General features: G+C 44.3%; 2 protein-coding genes across 7 annotated transcripts in view; one reads left to right on the plus strand and one right to left on the minus strand.

The window, feature by feature from the left end:
* FAM13B (family with sequence similarity 13 member B) overlaps positions 1–23,139 on the minus strand; it is a 66,950-nt gene extending 43,811 nt beyond the window's left edge. Inside the window, exon 1 of one of the 5 annotated variants that reach the window (XM_054841739.1) lies at positions 22,948–23,139. The gene's annotated coding sequence lies outside the window, so the exon portion shown is untranslated. Of the gene's footprint in view, positions 1–5,897; positions 6,161–22,947 lie in introns of those variants that run through there. The other 4 variants (XM_054841737.1, XM_054841738.1, XM_054841740.1 and 1 more) reach the window with 4 other exon arrangements.
* On the plus strand, positions 16,541–18,910 carry LOC129212741 (thymosin beta-12-like). 2 transcript variants are annotated; one of them, XM_054841742.1, is made up of 3 exons: positions 16,541–16,596; positions 17,494–17,601; positions 18,621–18,910. In XM_054841742.1, the coding sequence occupies exons 2-3, from the start codon at positions 17,502–17,504 to the stop codon at positions 18,656–18,658; spliced, it is 138 nt and encodes a 45-aa protein (XP_054697717.1). In that variant the 5' UTR covers positions 16,541–16,596; positions 17,494–17,501; the 3' UTR covers positions 18,659–18,910. The 2 variants fall into 2 exon arrangements, with proteins under 2 accessions (XP_054697717.1, XP_054697718.1); XM_054841743.1 differs by lacking the exon at positions 16,541–16,596 and adding an exon at positions 16,893–17,024.
* Positions 23,140–23,731: the final 592 nt, after the last annotated feature.

Consider the following 23,731-nt stretch of genomic DNA (forward strand, 5'->3'; position numbering starts at 1 on the left):
AGGACAAACAATACTTGTCTCAAGAGCACAGTTAAAAGTATGCAGAGCTGTGCAACTGCTTGAATATGGAGAGACACAGAATATCCTCCATGTAAAAAGAATAATCAATTTTAAAGCCACATTTAAGTACTCAATATATTTGAGTAGTCAACACAAAAGTTATTTTTAAAAAAGGACTTTTAAAACCAGCAAGATTAGCTTAAAATAGATTCTTAAAGCAAGATTTCCTCTTTTTGACTGTCAGTGAAATCAGCTATTGAAAGGCATTTTCGTCAAAAGTCTGCATTGGCAAATCAGACAACCGGGCTCAGTTATTGCTTTAACAAGCTGGTCTTCTTAAGAATACATTCCCCATCCCCATAACAGCATAATGCTTTAAAATAAGTATAACTACGAAATTTAACTTGTAGTGTTGAAGGAAACCATGTTAGAATAAATGTCTTTTCAAGCAGATGTGACTTTCCTGCTCCCCTCGTTCCTCAGTACAGTTATTAACTCTTCACTGATATGCTTGCTCTCTGGTTAAACAGGAATCAAAAGGAAACAAGCTTGTGGCAGTTTTGCACACAATCACAAAAGGAGTCAGCAGAAACATGAACACCAGCTCTTTAATTAAAAAAAAAAAAATCACTACTTGCATGTATATGCCTTCACATGTGTACTCTCACACACACATTACACCTCAATTAGCTGAAATTCTCCATCGTCTGTCACTAGCACTTCTAAGATAGCCTCAGAAAATACTTAACTGACAAGATACTGATTATACTGACAGCACAAATAAAAGCATAAAAAAATACATCATCAGATTTAGTAGAATGTTATTGTAATGCAATTTTTGATTCCTGGAAATGCAGAAGCAAGCCTCCTAATTTACAAATTAGAACTATTCAAACTAAGCCTTTATGTCATTACCATGGAAGAAAGCAACAAAACAACTCATGAAAGTTCTTCTGAAAAAAGATATTAATTAATACAATTTTGGATTTTATTTTTTAAATTTACAAGCCAAGAAACTATAGTAATGATTAGTATTTATTTCTCCAGTCATTAAAGTTTAGTCTACCATTTCAGCTGACAGAACCTGATTACCCTTTCTCTGAAAAAGCCCATCATGAAATACAGATCTTCATGAGAGGCATATTCAACGTCCAGAAAAGTGGACAGACATTAGTTAAACTAATTTTGGGGAAAAAAACCTACAAAACCTGAAATTTTAAGAAGCAAATTAAGTATTTAGCAACTATACTGCAATAACATTAGCAAAGCCTCAAATACAGTGACTGATTTAAGCAGCATCCCCCCAAAATTTTACATTTTAAAAGAGCCAACCGAGAGATCACTGAAATCTGTTACCTGATTTTCAAGTGTTTTGATATGCAAAGATAACATTTTATATTCACTTACTAGATAAAATCCAAAGGCTTTTTAACTGCATTACAGCAACTCATAATCCTTCTACAACTATATCGTAGCAAGAGGAATTAAATAAAAGCATCAGTGATACCAGAAAAAAAGTAGATGTTTGCTCGCTGCTTCGCACCCACCCCTGAACACTGCCAGATTTGCTCTCAGCTGCTGCTGCCAGTGCACATGTGCAGAATTATAAAGAAACTTCCTGCTTGCACAGATCCCATCGCATTCTTAACAACAGTAGTTAATAAATAAAAAGGCTTTTGTATCTTGTGTAACAGCTAATTATATTCATCCTACTTGTCTCCCCCCAAAGTAAAGCAGTATTCCACCAACCACACACATACAATTGCCACTACAGCAGATAATACAGAACTTAAGTGCAATGGCATTATAAAAGAATGGTAAGGTAACAGGCAGGAAGAAATTATCAGTAAAAGTATGCAATTTGAGAGGTTCACGTTATAAAACCAAAGCAGCTTAACAATTGTCACTGCTGTTAAGACAGACTTTGGAACATAAGTCAAGCTACCTCAGAGACACCAAAAAAGCAAACTATAAATATATAATACACTTAATTTATTATGCATAAGTTATCCTATTACATACATTTATCATCAGCTTGTTTCTCCCCCCCTCAAGAGGTAAGCAGAACTACACACTGGAACTCACCACATTACAAGATGTAATACATCGCCCCTTCACTACAGAAACACTGCCTCTGTCATAACGATCACCACGTGCCACCAAAATAAAGGACAGTCTTAGCATCCCCGCTGAAGGAGTAAGACATTTCAATGAAGAGTTCAATTCTATAGCAATGACTCTTTGAATTGCAGGGGAAGGAGGAGGGGGGTAGGAAAAAAAAAAAAAAGAAAAAAAAAGCACTGCTAATGAGGTCTCCTCCACAAGCAATTCTTGTCAGAACTTGATCATGACCAAATTTGAAGATACCACCAGAAATCACAATTGTAGAAATTACATTGCAGACTAAAATTAAGTAACCTGTTGTCTTGTCATTCTTTTAATGTAATCAAAAGATTTAATGAAATGTGAAGTTCAGCAAAAAGGGGGAAAAAACCTTTCAAATATACACACTTAAAAAAAAAAAAAAAGAGTATAAAGGAAGAAAGAGCCACATTCATAAGATTCCAGCTCTCATCTTTCCAATTTTGTCTAAGTATTACTATCCTACGCAGCTGAGTGCAACTTTTAATCCTGAACACACTGCAAGGAACACTGAACAGAAGAGATGTACGAAGAGAGCAGTTCACGAGACTGGAACCTCGACCATCAACTCAGGGTTCCACCAGAAACTCTGTTTTGATGGAGCAGCTGCCCCACCCAAATGTCCTTACAAAGGTCCAGATAGTGAAGAAAATAAACCACTTAAATCCCTCAATATAAAAAAGCCTCTACAACCACAATCTTTGTTACAAGCTGTTTGAACATAAACATAATGCACTATCTTTATTTCAAGGTCAAGTTTCTCATATTTTTCTTCTTTTAAGGCAAATTACAGGATGAAATTTTCACACATTCACAGGTGAGAGCATAAAAGCAAAATTGTTACTATCACAACAGAACTACTCATTTCACTATAATCAGAATATGGTCCTAGATCCAGCCGCAAAATATTACCCATTTCTTGTACTGAATGACTCCACCCATATGTTGCAAACATAACAGGTTTTCAGCACCGTAATCACCTTCTAAACTATGCTTTTTAAGACTTCAAAACAAATCAGCTCTACAACAACAACAACAAAGCCCGATAGAAGATGCAGTAACAAATACATTGGTTTAGGCTGCAAGAATACACAGTATTCATCTGAACTGACTGAACTTTCACAAATGCCAACAGTTGGCTATGAAGCCAGTACAAAACTACCAAAGCCTTGAGACAGCTAGCCATTATGCTCAAAGTTTTTGCAGGTAAAAGGTATAACTTACAGAAAATAATACAGTCAGCAAGAGACTCAAAAATGAATTGCCCAATTTTACTAACTTTCCAGGGAGCAATGCAAAATTCTTGTATTCTCTGTCTGAATACAGTTTTGACATTGTATTCAGCCTCTCTGCTGAATAACCGATATATCCATCACTTTAAAAACTGCATGACAAGTAACAAATCTCCCTCTTTCAGCCCTTCATTGAGGATTTAGTACTCCTTCCATTCTGTATCTCCTCAGATGTTTTGGATAAAATGTTTTGGTTCCTAAGTAACAGTCCTCACATCTGAAAATATAGGTCTGCAATACAAGAAAAAAAAGTTAAAATGTTTATGATCTTTCATCCTTACACATCCAAATGCTAAACTGCCCTGCAAGATGTCAATTCACACTCATCCCAATGGCTACTAGATTTTTGTTTTGTGTGCTAACATGGCAGCCAAAAATAATCTGGTGTTATGCACAGAATTTAAGGACAACTTGAAGGTATTCTCTTACTGACATCACTTCCTCTTCCTTAGAGCTGCAGCTTCTTTTGAGGGGAAGGGAAAACCAAAACAACAAAAATCCAAACTAAAAAAAAAAATAAAAGTCACCTTGGACTCACAGGTTTTACTCATTTTCTAACGAGCCTTAGAAAAGGGCATTACTGCTGAGTTATGAACATTTGACCAGAGATCAAAATGTTGATTATTTGAAAAGGAAAAAAACCACCACAAAAAGCCTTCACACACAGAGAGCAGGGGGTTTCACAAAACTTACTAATGCCTGTTCCAAACGCATGGACTATCCTTCAGCCTCGCCTGCTTTTGCAAACATGCTGTTATGTACATTAGAAAGAAAAGCTTCACTGCTTGCACAGGTCTCATTATGAGCCACACACGACATATGTTAAATTACGTCTTTTAATAAGCTGCTAGAAAGTCCTACAATGTTACAAGCAGTGCATACAAGAGCCCAAACTGACTAGACTGAGCAGATAAAAACCATCATTTTCCAAACTCAGATGTTTTGACATGTTGTCCATGTCAAAATTTGTAAGCATTAGAAATTATCAGGAGTTCCTCCTAGTCGACTTCTTTGAATGTAAGCATGAAGCACTCTACTTGATTGATTTTTCTGAAATAATACTGTAAAATGCCAGTGATGCTTCCAAAACATTGGGATATTTGATTCATTATTGTAATGTTGTCAAGACAAGGAAAGGAACCCTATGGTGCCAGACAATATACAAAATACAGACAAAGCAGATAAAAAAAAAAAGAGATTCTAAATGCCTTGAAACCTATGCAACAAAGAACACATAAAGCAATTTACTAGTAATGAATAGTAAAAAAAAAAAAAAAAAAACCAAACAACAAATGGGCTAACGAGACAGCTGAATTTGTAACAATATAGGCCAAACTAGGGTTTGGGGTTTTTTAATGCTGACAGATTAAACTGCACAGAAAAATTTCGAACCTAAACGCTAATCCAGTTTGACAATTTATTCCAAAATCACATACTAACTATTCCATCATCCGACTGAAAAAATACATAACTGCGTAGGCTTTGATATATTTTCTTTTTTCTTTTTTTCAAACAGGCAAGAGTGATTAGGTGGTATTTACTTCCTTCACTTGTTACCTTTTCCCTACTCTTGAGCCTGACGGCAGTAACAAATGTAAAAATTTTAAAAAACAGCCAGACCAAGGAATTCAAGAGTAAGAGAACTGTGCATTAAAAACTCAAGTTGCAGTGTTTGATTGCAAGTTTTTTGTTCCTGGGTGTTGGGTGGGGTTTTTTTCAAACCTTAAAGAAATACCCTAACACTGGAGCATCCCATGCTAAAGCAACTTTTTGGTAGCAAGAAGCATTTACACTTAAACGTTTGAATCCCTAAGGAGCTTCCAAGAACAATGGAAACCCACACTGACAGATTCCTCAGAAGATACATTTGCTCACAGGCTGGCATGTTAAGTCCGTAAGCTAGTGTTGCCTTCGTATTCACAGAAGATTTAGTGACTACCCTTCTTTAACTTCTGGAACCAACTCTGCTGGCAGGGAGCTGCTAGGCTAATCCTGTCAGCGTGCCAAGTCCCATCGCAGGGGAGGATAAGGCTGATCCACCGTGGGAGGAGGGAACAACTCCGCCGAAAGAGCCAAGAAATCCCTGCTGGCTGTCAGGGCTGCCTCGAAGGTCCTACCGACACAAGTGCAACCTGGGAAACGAACGCCCCACTTGACAGCTCCCTCCGAGAGGCTCTAGCAACTTCTGCACCGCACAGCCCTGCAACACGCCCGGCTCTGCCACCTCCGCTGCCCGGGCGAGGAAGTTCCCGCGTCCCTTATCAGCGCCGGTGCCAGAAGGTTCCTGAAGCCTGACATGACACCCTCCCTGCCCCACCAGCCGCCTCCAAGGGGGGGAAGCCCGGGCCGGGCCACTGCCCCCCGCCGCCGCCGCCACAGCGGAGGGGCGACCCCCCCACACACTTCCCCCCCCCCCGGCCCGCGCAGCCCCGCACGCCGCGCATGCGCCCCGCAGCCCCTCACCGTTGCCGGGTGACTCGCCCTCCCCGCCGTCCTCAGCAGCAGCAGCAGCAGGTTCCTCCGCCTCTTCCTACCCCGGGGGCCGGCGCGGGCCTCTCCTCGCCGCTCCGCTCTCCTCGCAGGCCTCCTCCCTCGGCCGCCGCCGCCGCCGCCCCCGCCGTTTGTCGCGGCCGCCGCGCTGCCGACCCGGGCGCCGTCCGTCCCCAGAGCCGCTCCGTCGCTCGAGCGCGCCTCCGCGAGCGGGGGGTCCTCAACGGTAGCGGCGGCAACTGGCGGAAGTGACGCGCTGACTGACAGGTGCAGCGCGCGCCCCCTCCCTCGGGGTCACGTGCTGCAGGGCGGGGAGGGGTCGCTGCTGGCAGCGGGGCGGGGCCGAGGGGGGGGCCGGTTCCCGCCGCCGCCGGCGGTTCCCTCAGGCCGGCGGTCACCTCAGGCACCGCGGCCCGCAGGCCCCGGGGCGGGAAAAGCCGCCCGAGGAAGGGGCCTGGCGGCCGGGGGGCAGTTTGGCGGCCTGGCGCTTCCTGCCCCGGGTCGGTGGGGCCGCCGTCCGTTATGGCCCCGGGCTGCGCGGCTGCGGGGAGCCTCGACCGCTGCCACACCGCACCCAGGAGCAGCAAGCAATGAGCCAGGGATTAACTTTTTTCTCTTGTTCTTAACCTTAGAGTGACTCGGCCATCTGTCGGCCTCAGCCCACTCCGGCTGAGGGGCGCCCAGAGCGTGACCAGGGCCCTCAGCGTCACCCCGCAGGCTCCTGCTCCACTACCGATCTGCATTTCTCGTAACCGTATTAAAACACTTCCTGTAAATTTTCTGAATTAAAGCATCAAGAGCGATCGCTCCCAAGCATTTCCCAAGTACGAGCACACCAGAAGTAACGAAGTGCCCTTTGACAAAGAGCTAATGCATTTTGAAATACAAAATTTAGCACCCTTAAACTAAGTTAGCATAAGTTAGTGAGGAGATGCGAGCTTACACCAGAAGTGTTAAAAGCCGTGCCTGACAGTCTGCAGTTCCCACATGCCACGTTAAAACTACAACAGCTTTTTCTGTCATGCAGTGCCAGCAGCCATGGGTGGTGGGTTTAATAAAGCATTTAAGGAAATTTGGATTTAGTTAGTAAAAATCCTTGTGGGAAAAGCTTTTCTTCCCGTGAAAAACTGACAAAAAATGTATGAAAGGAAAAAAAAAAAGCCCTATAGATGTAGGATGGGATTAATTGAAACTTCTGTATTGCCAATAGCTGGGAGGGTTTTGTCTCAGGTTTTCCAACATGGATTCTAAATTTTATCTAGAGATACATTTATAAGACTCATTAAGAGGTTTTACATTTAGAATCCAAAGAAGGGAGAGTCACAATCCCACAGTAAATTAGCCTGGTTTTAATCAGATCTAAAACTCTATTTTCCCCCTAGAAGATCTGGTATCATTGGGAGGTGCCATACAAAACCAACAAAACGTGTAGGGTCAGGGAAATGGACTCTCGGGAGGTCTGTATTTGCTGTCAGTCTGCTTCCACAGCAGATTTCTCCACTTGAACAGCTAATAAAGTCTCCTCGCATGAGGATGAGGTTTCTGAATTTGTATTTTGTATACATAGCTGTGTTCTTTCTGATTCATTTAGCCTCATCAACAACAATAAAGATACTGAATCAGAACAAGCTGGCAATTTTGTTGATGAAACATGGGAGAGAGCGGACTCCAGCTGGCTCTTCAGCAGATATGTTGGCTGGTCGACAGGAATCAAACTGCAAGAAACCTGACACACAAAACACACACGGCGAGAGGAGACAGACAGCAGAGGCAGGCAGGTAGGCAGGCACTGCACGGCACCTGTTTGCTGGGTTTGAGTCCAAGACAGTGTCTTCCTTCCTCTGAACTGGCTCAGAGTACGCCATTTCGTGCCAGCTTATCCTACCTCCTTTCAAACGCTTCCAGCGTTCCTTGCAGGGGGCAGACATATGCAGTCCCAGGCTGCCATTTTAGTCTTTTGTGCTCACTTTGTGTTCTTGCTGCCTATTTCCGAAAGGTTGAGGAGAACCTGGGAGTCCTGGTGCTTTAGCCGCTTTTTCTAAGATAGTAAATACAGAGGGAAGGGAGGCAACAACCTAATGAGCGGCTGCATGGTTACACCCCCAAAATACAGCTATTAAAGGCATCTGCCTCACAGATCACTGCTAAAAATGACAATGGAGCAATGTGGTGGCTGTCCCCATCCGTTTTCCACTATCTCAGGGCACAGCTCAAATTTTATGGTAGCATTTTGTAAATCTCCCACGGGGACGTGCAGACTGCCACACAGCTCAGACACCCAGCCCAGTTTCAGCAGCCTAGACAAGACAGTGTGGAGCTCGCACAGGCTCGTTTTCCCCCTCTGAACCCGCAGGCACACGCAGAGCAGCCCCAGCATATGAGCAGAGATTGTGCAGGTGCATGGCTGCAGTCCCACCGCGTGACGTAGGACTGTCAGCCACACGTCAGGACATATGACAATGCCCTGCCTTGCATGGAGTCAGTGACAAGGCCGCAGCGTGGGACAGCTCAAAAGAAGAAGGATCCATTCTGCAGCTGCTGCACAGCTCCAGGAGCTTGGCAGATGCATCCAGTCAGCATCTGGCTCCTAGGACACAGAGCCAGAGTGCCTGGTATCCCTGTCTCATCAGTAAATCCATGTCCAGGGCCACACCACGAAGGGTGAGCCATTTCTGTAGCTCTGTGTGTTATCTTACAAGTCCAGCTGAGTTGCTCAGCCTAAATATTTTGCAGAGATTCAGCTGCTTGGTGCTCACAAAGTAACTCAGTAGATCTGAAATGATTACTACCATAATTCCCTTGTCTTCAGGAAGAGCTATTCATGAGCACAAGCCATTCTTACCAGTATATGTCGCAGAAGAACTGGAGCCATATTTCCCTTGTGGGTCCTCAATGTCAGTCCTGACCTAGTATAACTTTAGAATAAATACTCTCTGAACGCTTAGTTTCCAATTAAGTCTAGTTCCAGCAACAGCCCCACATTACTCCTCATCAGAAATTGAAGCAAATGAAAGAAAAACAGCCCTATCCCAACTGCATTCACTGTTGTACAAGGGTTAGTACAAACTGAGCTAGAATACTCCAGAACTTAAATCAATTTTGCAATGCCATCCAATCCTTTGAAGGTTGATAGCCTGCTATGCAATTCTTTACCTTCATACTGGGTCATTATCTTACTAGAAGGAAATGGAAATCTGATGCATAGCAGAGCAAGACACTGTCAGCTGTAATACCTGTATATTATATGCCAACAGTTTTTGCTTGGGGGAAAAATTATTCGTGTGTCAGCAAAGTATTTGCTTTTGGTTTTAATTTTCCATGTATAAATGAATTATTTGATATACTTTCCTGGACTTGGAAGTGCTCAGTTTTTGTCCTAAATGGATCCTATTGATATCTTGCAAAAATATTGACACACGTGAGTCCTTTCAACAGCAAAGAAAATTAGCAAACAGTAACACTTTCCAGCTGGTTGCTCTGCAAAAAGCTTTCCTTTCCTGCATACTTCATCCAGAAACAGAGACACATCCCCAGACTGAGTCTTTACTTTGTTCCTCTTTTCCAGCATTATAAAATTTTCTAACAAACATTTTATTTCAGGATGCCCAGCACAAGACACTTGGCCGTGTTGGTCATCGATAACTCTCCATGGGGGCTCTCAAATCAGCAAGTATCCAGTTCTTCTGACTTATGGTGTCCAAAAAGGCACCTAAGAATCAAAGTCCATTTTTAAAGCTTTACCCTGTATTAACAAATGAAGCTTCACAATGCTCAAGCAAACAAGTGAAAGAATCTATTTTATAGAAACAGAAACTCCAGCACAGAGAAATCCAATCATCTTTTCAAAGACTGTCTGCCATTACTAGACACATATGTAAGGATTTTTTTATACTGAATTCAATATCAAAGGCACATGTTCTACGTAAATGTCAGACATTTTTACTCAGTTTTCTACCAGAGTTCTGTGATTAAAATAAACATTTACAGCATAAGATTTTTTCCTGCCTTTGAATACTTTTTGGATCTGAATCATGGTTTTGGAAGATCTGTCTTTAAAGTAGACATCTAGGAATATGGGGCAAATGTGGCTTTTAAGCCTTGTTCACATTTTAATTGCATGGTTGTGGACTTAACAGGACATAATTCTTCCCTTCTTGAAATTCAAGACATTGAAAGGTTAATTCAATCTTCTCAGTTCCATTTCCTTCCTTCTGTTCCCCTTCCCACACTCTCCCCCCCCCATCTGTAGACAGCTGAGTTATTTGAATTTTATGCAAGCTAGTATTCATCCAAAGGGAAAAATCATTCAATGTATGCATCATACAAACGAAAATTACAATATTGCACACTTTCGTTTTTCACTTCCTTTTTGCTTTTCTCTGCATTCATCGGTTTGGGTTGTGGACAAACATGAACTCATGCCCTAAAGCTACTTTCCACTGAAAAGTTAACTTGAAATAAACCTTGAATGTCCCCATCCCTTTTGAATTCCCATTCGTTGTGCTCACAAAGTTCTATACTTGAGCTGCCACAGTGGTGCTTTTACCCTGAATTGGGGAAAGGCTACAGTTCAAGTTAGCACAATTTTTCTGTTGCCAACACAATCGCTCTCTGCTGCTCCCATGTTATTTCATGGTGTGGTCACTCACACGCAAAGTATACTAACTCTAGAGGAGTCAGTTTGAGTGTGCAGAGCTCAAGTTAACCCTGTTATGAAGACACAGTCTTAATACTACAACTGATTTCTGCACTTTATATATATTTGCAAGAAAACAGCCATGAAAGTAGTCATTGAAAAGGTTCTAGTTTGGTCAGGTTCTGAAGAGATAGGTAGATGTTCACTTCAGAAACCACGAGAGGAAAATAGTCTCTTTTTTTTTTTTTCTTTTTTTTTTTAAATTTTAGAGAAGAAAAACAGCATTTAACATAATATACTCACAGCTTTCATTTGAACAGGCAGAAGTTAATGTGCAACTTACTGATTACCACTTTCTTACATAATTGTTGATCTTGTACACAGTATGTAATACCTACATGTTTGGCTTACTCTGTACAACAAGCTTAGAAAATTGGAAAATTATTTTTGGAAAAGATGATGTATGTATCCCTTCAAGTAGAAATACAAGTTTTAATTCTGGAAATGGCTCTCAGAGATCAGCTAGAAAAGATACTTGGCTGCCTAGTCCATTCTGCTTCAGCAGTCTCATTTCCTTAAACAGCTGAAAAACTTCAGGGTTTATCTTCTTTTCCCCAAACCACAAAACATACTTAAGCTGCCAGGAGGTCTCCTGCTATTGAAAGTGGAATGATTTGGCAACACAAAGACAAGTGCTGGTTAGGCACCCATCAAAACTATATCCAGAGCTCTGTGTCCCAAAAGTCAAGGATACTGTGCCCCCATATCTACCCCAGCACAGTGTGGATTGTCCTTTTTCCTCTAGACAAAAAGAAAATCTGAAGTTAATATCAAATTAGTAGATCTCTGGATTTTTTTATCTTGTCTTTGATTGTCTTATCTTGGATTATGTTGGTTATCTATTTGCTGCACACTGGGTGTCACAATTTAATCTTCATAAGGAACAGTGATTTTCCTTTTGTTTAAAGCAAAGAGTGAGAAATCCAGCAGTGGATTGTTTAATTCCAGGGCAGCCGGCTGCATGAGAAGGGCCACGTTTGAGCACACTCCCAACGTTCACCCAAGACTTCTCTGTCTTCCTCTTTCCCTAAGAGCTGCTGCTTGCAAGGGATGCTTCTGTCCAGAGACAGGAGAGAGAGGAAAAAAAAAGATTGTTAAAGACTGGAAGTCATGCTAAACTAGCGTTTCTAGACCAGTATTCATCACAAACTGTCATGTGCTCTATACATAATAACTAATGTGACTAATACATCACATGCTTCTTTCCCCACCCTGTCTTTGGAAGAGAAGCATGTGCATGGACATTTCGTATTAATTGTTTTTTTCTTTAATAACGCACATGTGTGTCACCACATTTTGCTAGAAAAGGCCAGGCTGAAGCCAAGCACTTCGTGCTGGAAGACACGCTTTTGGGTCAGTTCTTAAAGTTCTGTTGCAAGAATCTCCATCTGGTTAAACTTACAAAAATTCACCCCCATAACGAGTTTTGTAAGACCAAAAAAAGAGGGAGAGAGGAAATTTCCACACCCACTAGCTTATGTTTTCTCTTTTTGCTGCAATGGGACTCCTAGTATAGACTGTCTAAACTCCAGAGCTCTTCGGAAAACATGGGTTTAGAAAAAATAGCCCAAGCAGAAAGACTATGCCTACAACTTGCCTCTCCTCTCCCTGCATCTTCTGTACGTACCTACCGTTAAGCTCAATGGTCTCAATAGGGAAAATGAAACACCTTAATTAATGATAAAACATACAGCAGAAGACAAGTATCAAGTGTTTACACACTAGCAGTGCAGCATTACACCCCCTGTCAGAGATCGTTGCCTTCCTTACACCCCCAGGATTCATTGTCTCTTAGCCTGGGAACCTGTCTCCGTTCCCAAACATGGATTTTTTTTTTTGGCAGCAAGATGGAACAAAAGGCACAAAGAGAACTAAGAAAACCCTTTCAGTGAAGCTGTAGCCTTTTTTTTTTTTTTCCTGTTCCCCTAAGGACGGGAAACCTTCTAAGGATAGCTGATAACATGCCCAGTCCTGCTACCTTTCTGGAAGGTGCTCAATGCTCATAGGCACCTAAAGGAATTAGGGTGCTTGCAGATTCCAGCCCAGCTTTTGACCTTGAAAAATTAATCCCCTACCTTTAGCACCAAAAATACCACAACATTTTGAAAATGAAATCACTGTTATATTTGAGTGGGTGTGTTATTTCGAGACAGCACTAATGTGATTATAAAATCAGTTGTGTCAGCTTATTGGCTCAGCTACAGACACTGATCTGCTCGAGCGTCTGTTCCTGTAACCGGCTGCTCGCATTAGGGTGCTTTGTCCCTCCTCAACTCCGTATAGAAATAGATGCGATCTGGTTCCCACTATTACACCAAAGAGAAAGAAGCCCCTTCTTCTTGCAATTGCCCAATTAGTCTCTGTGAAACTTGACATTGCCAGAGCACCTCTTGAGCCAAACATGAGCACAGCCTCACCCTGGCCCATGAAAGGCCATAGACCTTATATATATGTATTTTTTTATATATATATATATATATATAGGTTGGGCTCATTGCTTCCAAGTGACAACAGCCAAGGGAAAAAGCTGAGCAGCAGCAGGCTTCAAACCTCCCAGCCTCACTCTTCAGACTCCCCTCTGAATTTTTGTTTGCACTTCAGCTCCCTTTAAACATTTCCTCTCACCTATTAGTGCATCCTGGTAGCAAGTATTTGTTTTCTCTTGTTTCTCTGTGGGTGTCTGACAGACACTCAGTGGCTTGCGCTGCCAGGCATGGTTTAATGCTGTCAGTGGTGGGTGAATCACTGGTATCAGAGGTGTCAGTCCTGGCAGGTTTGACTCAGCCCTTCATCCTTTGGCAGCAGATGGAAATAAAATGCAATTTCCATTGTATCTGGGGCAGCTTTTCAGACATGGCCATACAATATGGCTTTACGTGCTCTATATGTATAGGATCTGAAAGATCCTATGGCACTTCTGACTTGCTTGTTCTGCTGGCTGTTCTCATTTCTATGTGCTGGATCACTCAGCTGACTCTGCACCTCAGAGACCATTGAGGTTCATTGCTACCGCAGTCATCCCAAGGCCAGGTGGCTGCCGTGTTCCCCTTACTGAAGGTGGTGACTCTGAAATCCTGCCATTAAAAACCTGCTGTCAAGTAACTGCTTCACTGCTCATATTAGCAAGAATATCCCAGTTCCTACTGAAAGTAAGAGGCATCCGAGTAAAATATTACCTATCCGTCTTTCCTTCCTGTGACCAGCCTCATCTCCACGCAGTGTGAAATGCCCTCAGGCCAAACTCCAAACTTTCCATATGAAAACTACATACAGCTGTCTGTCCTGCACCAAGTATGTAAACATGACCCTTGAACCCAATACAAGCTGTGTTTGGCGACAGTACCATAATTAGAAGCTACAGAAACTTGTCAGACACTCTATGCAATGGTCAAGATGTTCATTATGGGGATGAGAATCTACTGATTTCATCCGAGAGTGACAACATGTCATTTCTCATCATTATGTTACATGGACTAACACTTGCACCTTCCTCAGAAACCCAACCCAGTATCAATTAAAAACCTGGTCATCTTCAGCCTAAAAACCCAAACAATGTATCCAAACTGTTTTTAATACTGGGTCTGCCAATAAATCGGGCAATTGAAATGGTGGTGGTGAAAAAACAAGCATGCTCACCCTGTCTTAGCATGTTTATAAAAGCCCGAGCTCTGCTGTGTATGCTAGGGGCCGAGCCTGTGACTGTACACAGAAAGCCAGAAGCGAGATTCTTCTTCTTCGCTGTCCTAGCACTTTGTTTGCTCTCTACATCTGAGAGAATTTGTGCCAGTCTAAATGTTATAATAACTTTATAAGCTCTCTTCATGATAAGAATTCTAATGGTTACTTGTAAAAATGGACATACATTTAAAAAACTGAAACTCACGAACTGTCTGAATTCAGATTCATGAATCATTCAGATTGTGTTTTAAAGTCTTGTCTGATCTTCTGATCTTCTAAATCTGGTGTCCAGCCTAACGACAGGAGGATAATGCTCTCTTTAAACAGACACTAAGACCATTCAGTGCCAAATCTCAGCTACAGCTTACACAGAATATTCACCCAGCGGCCGCCTTCCTGCTTATTCCCAGGGGTTTTCAGTCAAGAACACAGCTTTCTATTTTTGACAATTGGTTGGAGTAAGGGGATGGAAGCAAGGGAACTGAGTCCGGATGCTAAATATGGCTGGTACGCACCCAGATTGATTTTGCATGGACAGTCAGTGCTGAGGCAGAGGTAACCGAGCCAGCCTGCACAAGTCAACTGGGCTTTTAGCGTAACAAAAAAATAGCTACATTAGTGCCAGGATAAATTGAGGTCCCGAAGCAGCACAGCCAGGTTTTCACAGGGACCCAGACCATTTCTGGAGCTCCAGCCGAGCAGCATTATGCAGGTTTTTCCACCACTGCAGTACTCCATTCTCCTTTACCTCAAATACCACAGACACAGCTACATAAAGTGCTTTTAGGGTACCGTTTGCCATGGGTACGCAGCAAGCCCTGCACTCTCTGAAGATACAGAAAACAGAATGGGTTAAGGAAGGAATCATTATTTATGAGTGCTGGTGAGCAAAAATAATAATTTTTTATGCATTTGTGTACATTATTTTAATTTAAACACACTTTGGAAGAACTAGTCTTTAAAACACATCCATTTTCTCCATGCACACACATCACTCAAACCCACTCTACCTAAACTTATTACACCAACAGAAAGAGCCACAGCACCTTCCCAGGCTCTCAGTCAGCTGTGAGACACCTCTGTGTCCTTGAGCTCATTGCCCAGGCTCCCTTTAGAGTCAGTAGAGAAACCCAGATACTCCTAGGGCACAATTAATTTTATCCCAAGTGTTGACTATTGTGGAGTCTAGACAAGTAATTCTGATGCCGACTTGCAAAGTTACACAAGAGGAAACCCACACCAGCATCCAGGAGGATGCACGCAGCCCTTCCCTCCCAAACCTGAGGGCCTTGAAAAAGGATTCCCAAATATTTTTGTGTGGAAAAGCATTGCTGGAAGCACGTCACAGCCACAGGGATGTCCACAGCCCTTGGGACCAGTGGCTCTAGGAGGTGGCTACAGGTGGTATCCACATCTAATACAAAATGCATCTTGCAAACACACAAAATAGGGCTACTAGCCATGTTTCTACAGTGCATTCTCCCTTTGCTGCAACAGCAGAGGTTCCCTGCAAGTGAGTCCAGCACAGTCCAGCGTCGGGATGGGATGGAGTATAGGGAACGGCCACGCAAGCAGGACGGGCTGACACAGCTTCTTGCAAAGCGAAGGCAGGAAGGTCAGCTGTGGGCAGCTGCCCGGTTTGGCTTGCAGAGCCACGCGCCATTGGGCTGAGGGAGGCACCGGCAAGTGGGCTGGTAGCTACCAAAACGGGAGCGAATGAAAGATTCATTGTTCTTCCTTTCAGGACACATTCCTGGACGCCAGCGTGGTGCTTATCTCAAATTCGGGCCTCAATTGCAGCAATCGTACCACACCTGTGCTAGGAGCCCTCTCCAGCCTGGACCATGCGCTTCTGCCAGCCTGGCCAGGTGGGGGACCATCCCCAGGCACTTTGCTGAACTTGCCTAAAAACTCCCCAAAAGCTGCAGCACCAGCCCTTAAATAAACTCCAAACCTCACCTTAACTCTGAACTTCAGTATTGTAAAATAAGGGCAGGAAGGGAAACCTAAATATTATTGACTTGGTAAATGAGTAAAAAAAAGAAAAAAAAAAATCAAGATGTATTTCGGCAGTTTTCCATGTCAATTTTCCCATTTCCCTCCCTCGTGCACTTTCTGCAGCAGGAATCTGTCCTTTCCCTAAACGCTGAGCAATCCCAGCACTAAACTAATCAATATTAATAGCAATGGGCTCGGGCGGGAGGAGGAGAGGAGAGGAGAGGAGGGATTACCCTGACCTTTTTCAACTCACACTGCCTCAGACCGACACCAAGCAGCTGAGGAGAGAGCAGCCAGACGGTAATGCCATGTGGTTTTAGTAGATTTTCATTTTTATTTTTTTTCCTGTGAATATTTACTTCTGTTGTCTCAGTGCAGATAGCAATGAAGTCTGATTGTCTTCAGGAAGGAAAAAAAAAATGTAATTATATCAGCCATCTCTGGGCCGAACCTCGCCTTGATGGGAAACTCCACTGAAATCAGGGAATAACACCCAGGCTGGATTTTAATTTGAATTTCTGTTAAAAACAGGAATTGGATTAGGGAAGTTTTGACAGGTGACGTGTTGAATGCCAGTGTGCTTTGTGGATTTTTCTTATAATAGGGAATAATCAAACCCATTGAGCCTGCGACTGGGGTAAGAGAGTGCGAGAGCAAACAAAGGGCTGGGTGAACCGGTCCTCTATTGTTAAGCAAAAGTGTCCACAGGAGCTCATCCAGATACCGGGGTATGTACGCACTCAGGACAGGGTGCTCAGAATTAAAGACAAATCCTATTAATTAAAACAAAATCATAATTGAAGCTCTTTGTTCATATTGGATTTGGGGTTTATTGTAGACTTTTGGGTTAGCAGCATTCCTTAAAATAGAGGTTTACGTCAGGAGGCACCATGGATTATTGGCAATTAATGCATTGTCTTGTCTTTACTGAGATATTCTTGTTTCCATGATTTTTAGAAATTTTGGCTGAGAAATCTAGATAAAATTCTATTTATGCCTTTCCTCTTTTGCTCTGAAAGAGCCAAGCCTGAGGGAGAGGTCCCAGATTGAGGTGTTAGATTTGTGGGGGTTTTTTTGACTAAACGTTTTTATGGTATTTTCATATTTTTTTCTTTCGAGCAGAAAATGCTTTGCAGATGGCTGATATCACAGCACTAGCTAATGAAGGCATGGGTGTGTTTTTCCTTTCTTTGTCAGGACCCATCATGTCCGACAAACCAGATTTTGCAGAAATTGAAACATTTGACAAGACCAAGCTGAAGAAGACAGAAACCAGAGAGAAAAATCCATTGCCCACTAAAGAAAGTAAGTGCTTATGAGGTTATTTCAACTACAAGTAGCAAGGACACATCTGTATTGCAGTTCATATGCAAAGTGAATGTTAATCACAGGATTACAGGCTCAAACTCATCCCTGACTTTAACTGGGGGTAATACTAAGATTTGTGCTCTATGCTGGGCTTCCAAGCATACAAGTAGTTATAATTGATGGTGCATTTTGTCTGAAAAATCCTTTCTGATGGGATTGCTCTTGCTTCTGCTAAAAGCAAGATCAGTTTTTCTGCTGGTTGCAGGTAATAGGATCAAACTGTTTGTAATTGCCACATTACCAGCCTCTTTGGAGACACAGTCGCCCAGGCAAACCCTTGCACATCCCTGGCAGGCCAGGCAGCATCCCCAAAAGGTGCCTGGGCTCTGGATTTCACGTGTTATCAGGCAGATGAGCTGCTGCACCCCACTGGTACCTGCTGCCAGCCCTGGTCAGGAGAGCTCCAGGCACCTTGTCTGGGAATAAGGCTGCAAGAGAAACCCATCGTCATCCTCATCTAACAGGCAGTCTTCCTTAGCAAAGCACCCCTGGGCTTTTCTCGGGCAGGGTCTTCTCCCGTACACACACTGTGCACAGGCAGCCAGGTGAGGGCAGGGATTCACATTCAACTTCAGATGTGCAAATAGCATTTCTCTGCCTTTGGACCAGGCATTGCGAGTGGTTTCCATCAGAAGAGTATCACTAACCGCTTTGGATGTGTCTGTACCGATAACCACGGAGACGCACTGTCCCTCGACATAAGATACCTGGGTTTTCCCTGTTTTATTATCCCTACCAACGCTAAAGCTGTAAATACAAGAGGAGGTTTGCACATCATGAACTGCACCCTACTAGCTATGCAGGCGTGGGATTGATTTGGCATTTCCAGGGTGACGAAAGAAGCAAGTGGGGACTTACCATCTTCTGACTTTAAGAATGACCGTAGAAATCTGTGTCCTGCAAAATCATTATAATGTTTATCAATGATGGTTTTGTTTCCTCTGTTTTTCTGGCAGCTATCGAACAGGAAAAGCAAAGTGAAAGTACAGCCTGAGTATAAAATTGAAGATGTGACTGCTGCTTCTTCAGTGGGGTTTTGGCTTCCGGGCTGTTTTGTTTTGTCTCCCCCCACCTGTGTTTGTTGCCCATTTATTTTAGCAAACATTTGCTCATTTAATGTTCCCCGGGGAAGAAGCTTGTTTTGTGTTTGTTGAACAAGATCCTATGTATTTGTATTCTTAAAACTGTAATTCCAAGTTCATTATCAACCCCATTACTTGCCAAAAAAAAGCAATTTGCATAAAAATTGTTTTCCTAAACCTCACAATAAACAGGTTTCCTCTGATCAGCTGTCTTTGCGCCTTGCAGAAACAGGGTTAACGTTGCAACTCTTACTAGCATCCTTCTCACTTTGTCTGCGTTGCCACAGCATCTAGAGAGTACGGCCAGGCTGGGAAGAGTTACCACAGGCACCCAGAGGTGCCCCTGGCCAGCACACAGCCCCCGTCCATCAGCACATACACCTGTATCCTGCACGTGCCTGGAGCCCCTGATGGCACCAATGCCCCAGGCACCCCCCGACTGCCTTCGCAGCAGCCTGGAGACTTCACGCCCTTTCCCCGTGTCACTTAAAAGAACATTTCAGGGGAACTCCGAGGGGCAAATTCTGTACGCTAGTAGCTCCTAAGCTTTTGAACCCCCAGCTTGGCAGCAGGCATGAATAAGACTGGAAATTGCTGACCTGCTTCAGCCAGTAGGTTAGAGGTCTCGGACAAGTACCTGCTTACAAATTCCATGAGAAATTGATGGCTGGGCTGAGGAAATACTCAGGTTAGCATCCCAGATGGGAGAAGGGCTGCAGCACCCTCTCCACAGCTTTTTTTCTCTTTTGTCCCATCAGCCTTGGGACAAACGCAGCACACACAGCCTCTGGCCCATCTAATATCAAGCAGTATAGGAATGCGGGAAGGTGGGAGAAGGAGAGAAAATTTATTATTGCACTGATTTTCTGGGACAAGAGAGACCTCCAGCAGCATAGGGGTGTAGGACACGAACCTTCAAAGTGAGCAAGGACTCCCTAAATCTTCATTACTGGTAACATCCCCAGTGGTCTGCAGAGAGCTTGGCAAAAATAGACTCTGGTACCAGCTCAGGGGACTCTCAATTACATGGTATCACATTATCTCTGGAATTAATTTGCAATCATATTACAAAAACAAGTGTTTACTCTGGGAAGATAAACTGCTGTCCCTGGAGCTTCAGTTTGATCCTACTTGTGCTGTGAAACAGTAATAATTGTTTACTTTGACAGTGGTACTCGGGGCTTATACCTGCATAAGGTGAGGCAGAAACTGTTCTACAAGCTTCAGAAAACAGAAAAAAATGGTAGGGTGGTGTGTAGAGAGCTCTCATTTACCTAAGGGTTGGCTTGACACTTAATATTTCATGTGAATAGTCAGAACTACAATTAAACAATAGCAGCGTAGCCACAAAACGGGTGACTTTCGGTGGCAACAAAAAGTAAACAGAGGTGGCCAGGAGACCAAGGGAAAACACACAGCATGCAGGACTAGTGATTTCAGTTAGAGCTTCCTTGATGTCAGTGGTCTTCAAAGGGCCAAGATTGCTATTTCAATCACTACTCATCAGTTCAACCTCACTGCTGTTTTCTTTTCATGACCAAGTGTTTTTGCACATTCTCCTTTGAGGTCCTCATTCCCCTTGGCACCTGACTCCAAGGGTGGGGTTTTTTTAGGGTCTGCTGGATTTATTAATATTCATTTTTATTTAAAGGGTGAAGAATGTGAAAGGCTGAGCAAAGAAAACATCACTATTTTCTTTGTGACTCATGCCCTCCCCTCACAGTGCTGGGGTCAAAGAGCCTTTGACATTATTTAAATATCTACTTTTATGACAGCTCCTTCATGGAGAAAGAATTCAGAGACAGCACCTAGAGCACAAACACCTACGGAAACTCATACAGCTAATACCGTTCAACCAGATCACCCATTACTTTTCCACAAGATGACTTTTAAGCACCGTATTGCACTCAGCGGGTAAGCCCACAGACTAGACTTTCTCCTTAGTTTTGCCAGGACACAGCACTTTGTTCCACGTGACGATCTCCCTCCTGCTCTGCCAGTTCAGAGCATCTGCCAACCCGCCCAGCACAATAAGCTCCAGATCACAAAAAACCTCTGTGGCACAACTGAGCCAGAGCCGGGTTTCTGTGCCCCCAAGTTCTCCCAGAAACTCAAGGGCTGGGCTGTGTCCTCAAGCCTGCACTTTGCAGGAGGAAGGGAAAGAAGGTCTGGCCAGAACAAGGAAACAACAGAGAGATTCTCCTCTTGTGTTTGCACAGATACAAAGGATTAGCAGTGTGGCTCTAAGGAGTGATGTCAGAGATCAGAGCACTGTCTACAGCTCTGGAGATGTCAAATTTGTCCAAGCACTTGGCTTGAATCTGCTCTTGGTGCCGCTGCAGGGCTCAGTCTAACCCCATGAAACCTCCTCCCGATTTAGCTGTTTGCATTTAAAGCCCAACGCCATAAACCCAAAGTCTCAGCACTTGAATTCACGCATCTCACCCCACTGAAAAGGCTACGTAGACAAGAATCACTTTAGCCAAGTTCCCCACCCCAGGATCTGACCACAGAAGCTGTTGAGATACAGCAGAGTACACAGCAGCTGCACACCAGGAAAAACTCCTCAAGGTTAAAGGCCAGATCTTCCCACCCATCACCCACCTGCCCCGGGTGGAACAGGGCTTTATGGCAGGGCTTGGAGGCTGCTCCTTTCACCACTAGCAGTTAAGAGAGTCTTTAACTTTAAGACATGTAGTTACAGTACCTCAATTTGGGAAGCATCCCTCTGCTGCCATGTGAAACCACTTCAGCCCAGGAACTAGATCACAAGATTAAAATTTGTCAAGAGCAGGGCCAGGTCTGGCTCCCTGTTATCTTAACCAAAGAGCATGACAGCCCTCATCTGTGGGGCAAGCTGGGGACACACACCAGGAAGCTGCTCATCATTTCAGGCCGAGACAGTGAATTTTCATCATTCCAGTCATTACACTAAGGAAATATTTGTTCCTGCCATTGAAAGGGAGCTACGAGACAAGCCAAAGCAAACACCTTGCCCACACCTAGGAAACACCTTCTGGGTGTTAACCTGCTCCTGACCTTCACTCCCAGGAAGAGCATCCTCCAGTGCTGAGGCTCACCAAGAGCCACGGTCCTTCCCCAGCCTCCACACCAGTAGGCAGCCGAGCTGCAGACAACGTCATCAGCCAACTCAACCAGCTCCAGGTGGGAAACTTAAATATTACTGCCAATTAGCAACAGCCCTTTGCTGTTTGGATCCTTTACATAATGAGATGTTACCTTGCAACGCCTCCAAAGGAAAAATACCTTCCATGCTCATCCCATTACAGCAGAAAAAATCATTATATGCAGATAAATACCTGCTTTTTTGGCATCACCACGAAACCAACCTTGCGCCCTGCATCCCAGGGACAGGGCCAGCCCTCTTGGGATCCTGGCTGAGTCCACCTGCCCCTGTGAGTCACCTCTAATTGCTCTGCACAGTCACAGGGGGCCCTGGCTGAGCAGAGGAAATCTGCATTCCTGTCGTTATTATACAGAAGTTAGTTGATTTAATAAATCTCATTAGGCAGGTGTTTGATAACAGAGAAAGCCAGGGAGGACAAACCCTGAACCTGGCTTTCCTAAAAAAAGGACATGTGTGTGTTGCATCTCAGGGGGACCCCAGCTAAAACCCCCTGGAGATCCCACCAGCCCGAGCTCAGATACCACTGACCGAGTCCCAAAGCACATGTGGGGTTTTTTCCCCAATATATTTGGGTGTTTCCTCTTATTTGGGTCATTAGCCCCGTGGTTGCTGAGGCATCTCACAGCGAATCTTTAGGTCCAGCTCTGCAGCGATGAGGGCAATCGGCTTTGGTGGCTGGTTTACCACAACCAAAGCTGAGATGCTCATGCAAGACCAAGGCTGGAGAAGTCTTAGCTTTGGGGACACACCTCTGTGTGTTTCTGCTCTGCTGCTGCTCCTGAAACAGCAGAGATCTCTCTGACCAAGTGAAGGACAGGGAAAGAGGCGAGGGGGAGATGTGAGGGAACACAAACCCGGCGGGATCAGGGGTCTGAGCAGCGGCCGCGTGGGAAGGAGGAGGTCAGGCGGCCGGGAGTGCAGCCAGGGAGATGCCCATGGCAGCAGAAACTCGAGGCAGAAGAAGCCAGGGTGGCTCTTTTGCCTCTGCCCAGCTCCCCCCTTGTTTTTTCCAAAAGCACAGGGTGAAAACAATAGTCTTTTAAAAGCACTAACCTTCTGGTGCCAAGCTGGGGGAGCCTCCCACACCGCACACAGGCACACAAAGCTGCGGTGTCCTCCCGGAGCCCGGGCAGCTGGCCCCAGCCGCTCCACCGCCTGCTGCCCGGCGGGTCCGTGGGTCCCCAGCCAGCGAGCTCCGGCCGTCCCAACCTGATCCTGGGCACCCAGACGTGTCCCGGCAGCAAAACCCGCTCAGCCTTGAACGCGAAACGTGGCGCGGGGACAGTTGGGGCTGAGCCAGAGTATGTGGGAGCAGGTGTGTGCGTGTGTGGGGGTGTTTCTCCAGCTCAAACCCAACGCCGCTCAAACTGACAGCAGGGTAAGCTCTCGTTTCATCTTCTGCGGCAGATATCTGTGCCGGGAAAGGCTGCTCCGAGTGTTTTCTGTCTTGTCAGAAGAGCTGGCTTGGGAAGGAACAGTTGCTGGGGATGGTTCATGCACATCTTGTACGCTGTGCTGACAACAGCTCTTGACAACTCCTACCATCAATTGCAAATCTCCCAACACTTCGCATTTGCTTCGAGGCCTGGCTCCAGAATTCATTCGATCTGTGGGGAATCAGGAAAATAGGGAGCGGAGAGGGGAGCAAAATGGTGTTTCTAGCCGCTGTGGTCAAAGGGACAGGTGAAAATAGGGTCTTTTAGCACTCCAGCAGCATGCGCTGAACAAAAAGAATGAGATTTTTCAAAATAAAACAACAATCTCAGGAATTTTAAGCTGGTCTCGTGAATTTAGAGGCCAACTCAGTATTGAAATTTTTGGATTTGGCAACGTTGCA

This window comes from Grus americana, chromosome 14 (genome assembly GCF_028858705.1).
Source record: "Grus americana isolate bGruAme1 chromosome 14, bGruAme1.mat, whole genome shotgun sequence".
In the NCBI taxonomy this organism is placed as follows: domain Eukaryota; kingdom Metazoa; phylum Chordata; class Aves; order Gruiformes; family Gruidae; genus Grus; species Grus americana.

Coding starts and splice junctions, on each gene's coding strand:
- LOC129212741 (XM_054841742.1), top strand. CDS start 17,502: ATGTCCGACAAACCAGATTTTGCAGAAATTGAAACATTTGACAAGACC. Junction 17,602..18,620: donor TCCATTGCCCACTAAAGAAA/GTAAGTGCTTAT, acceptor TTTTTCTGGCAG/CTATCGAACAGGAAAAGCAA.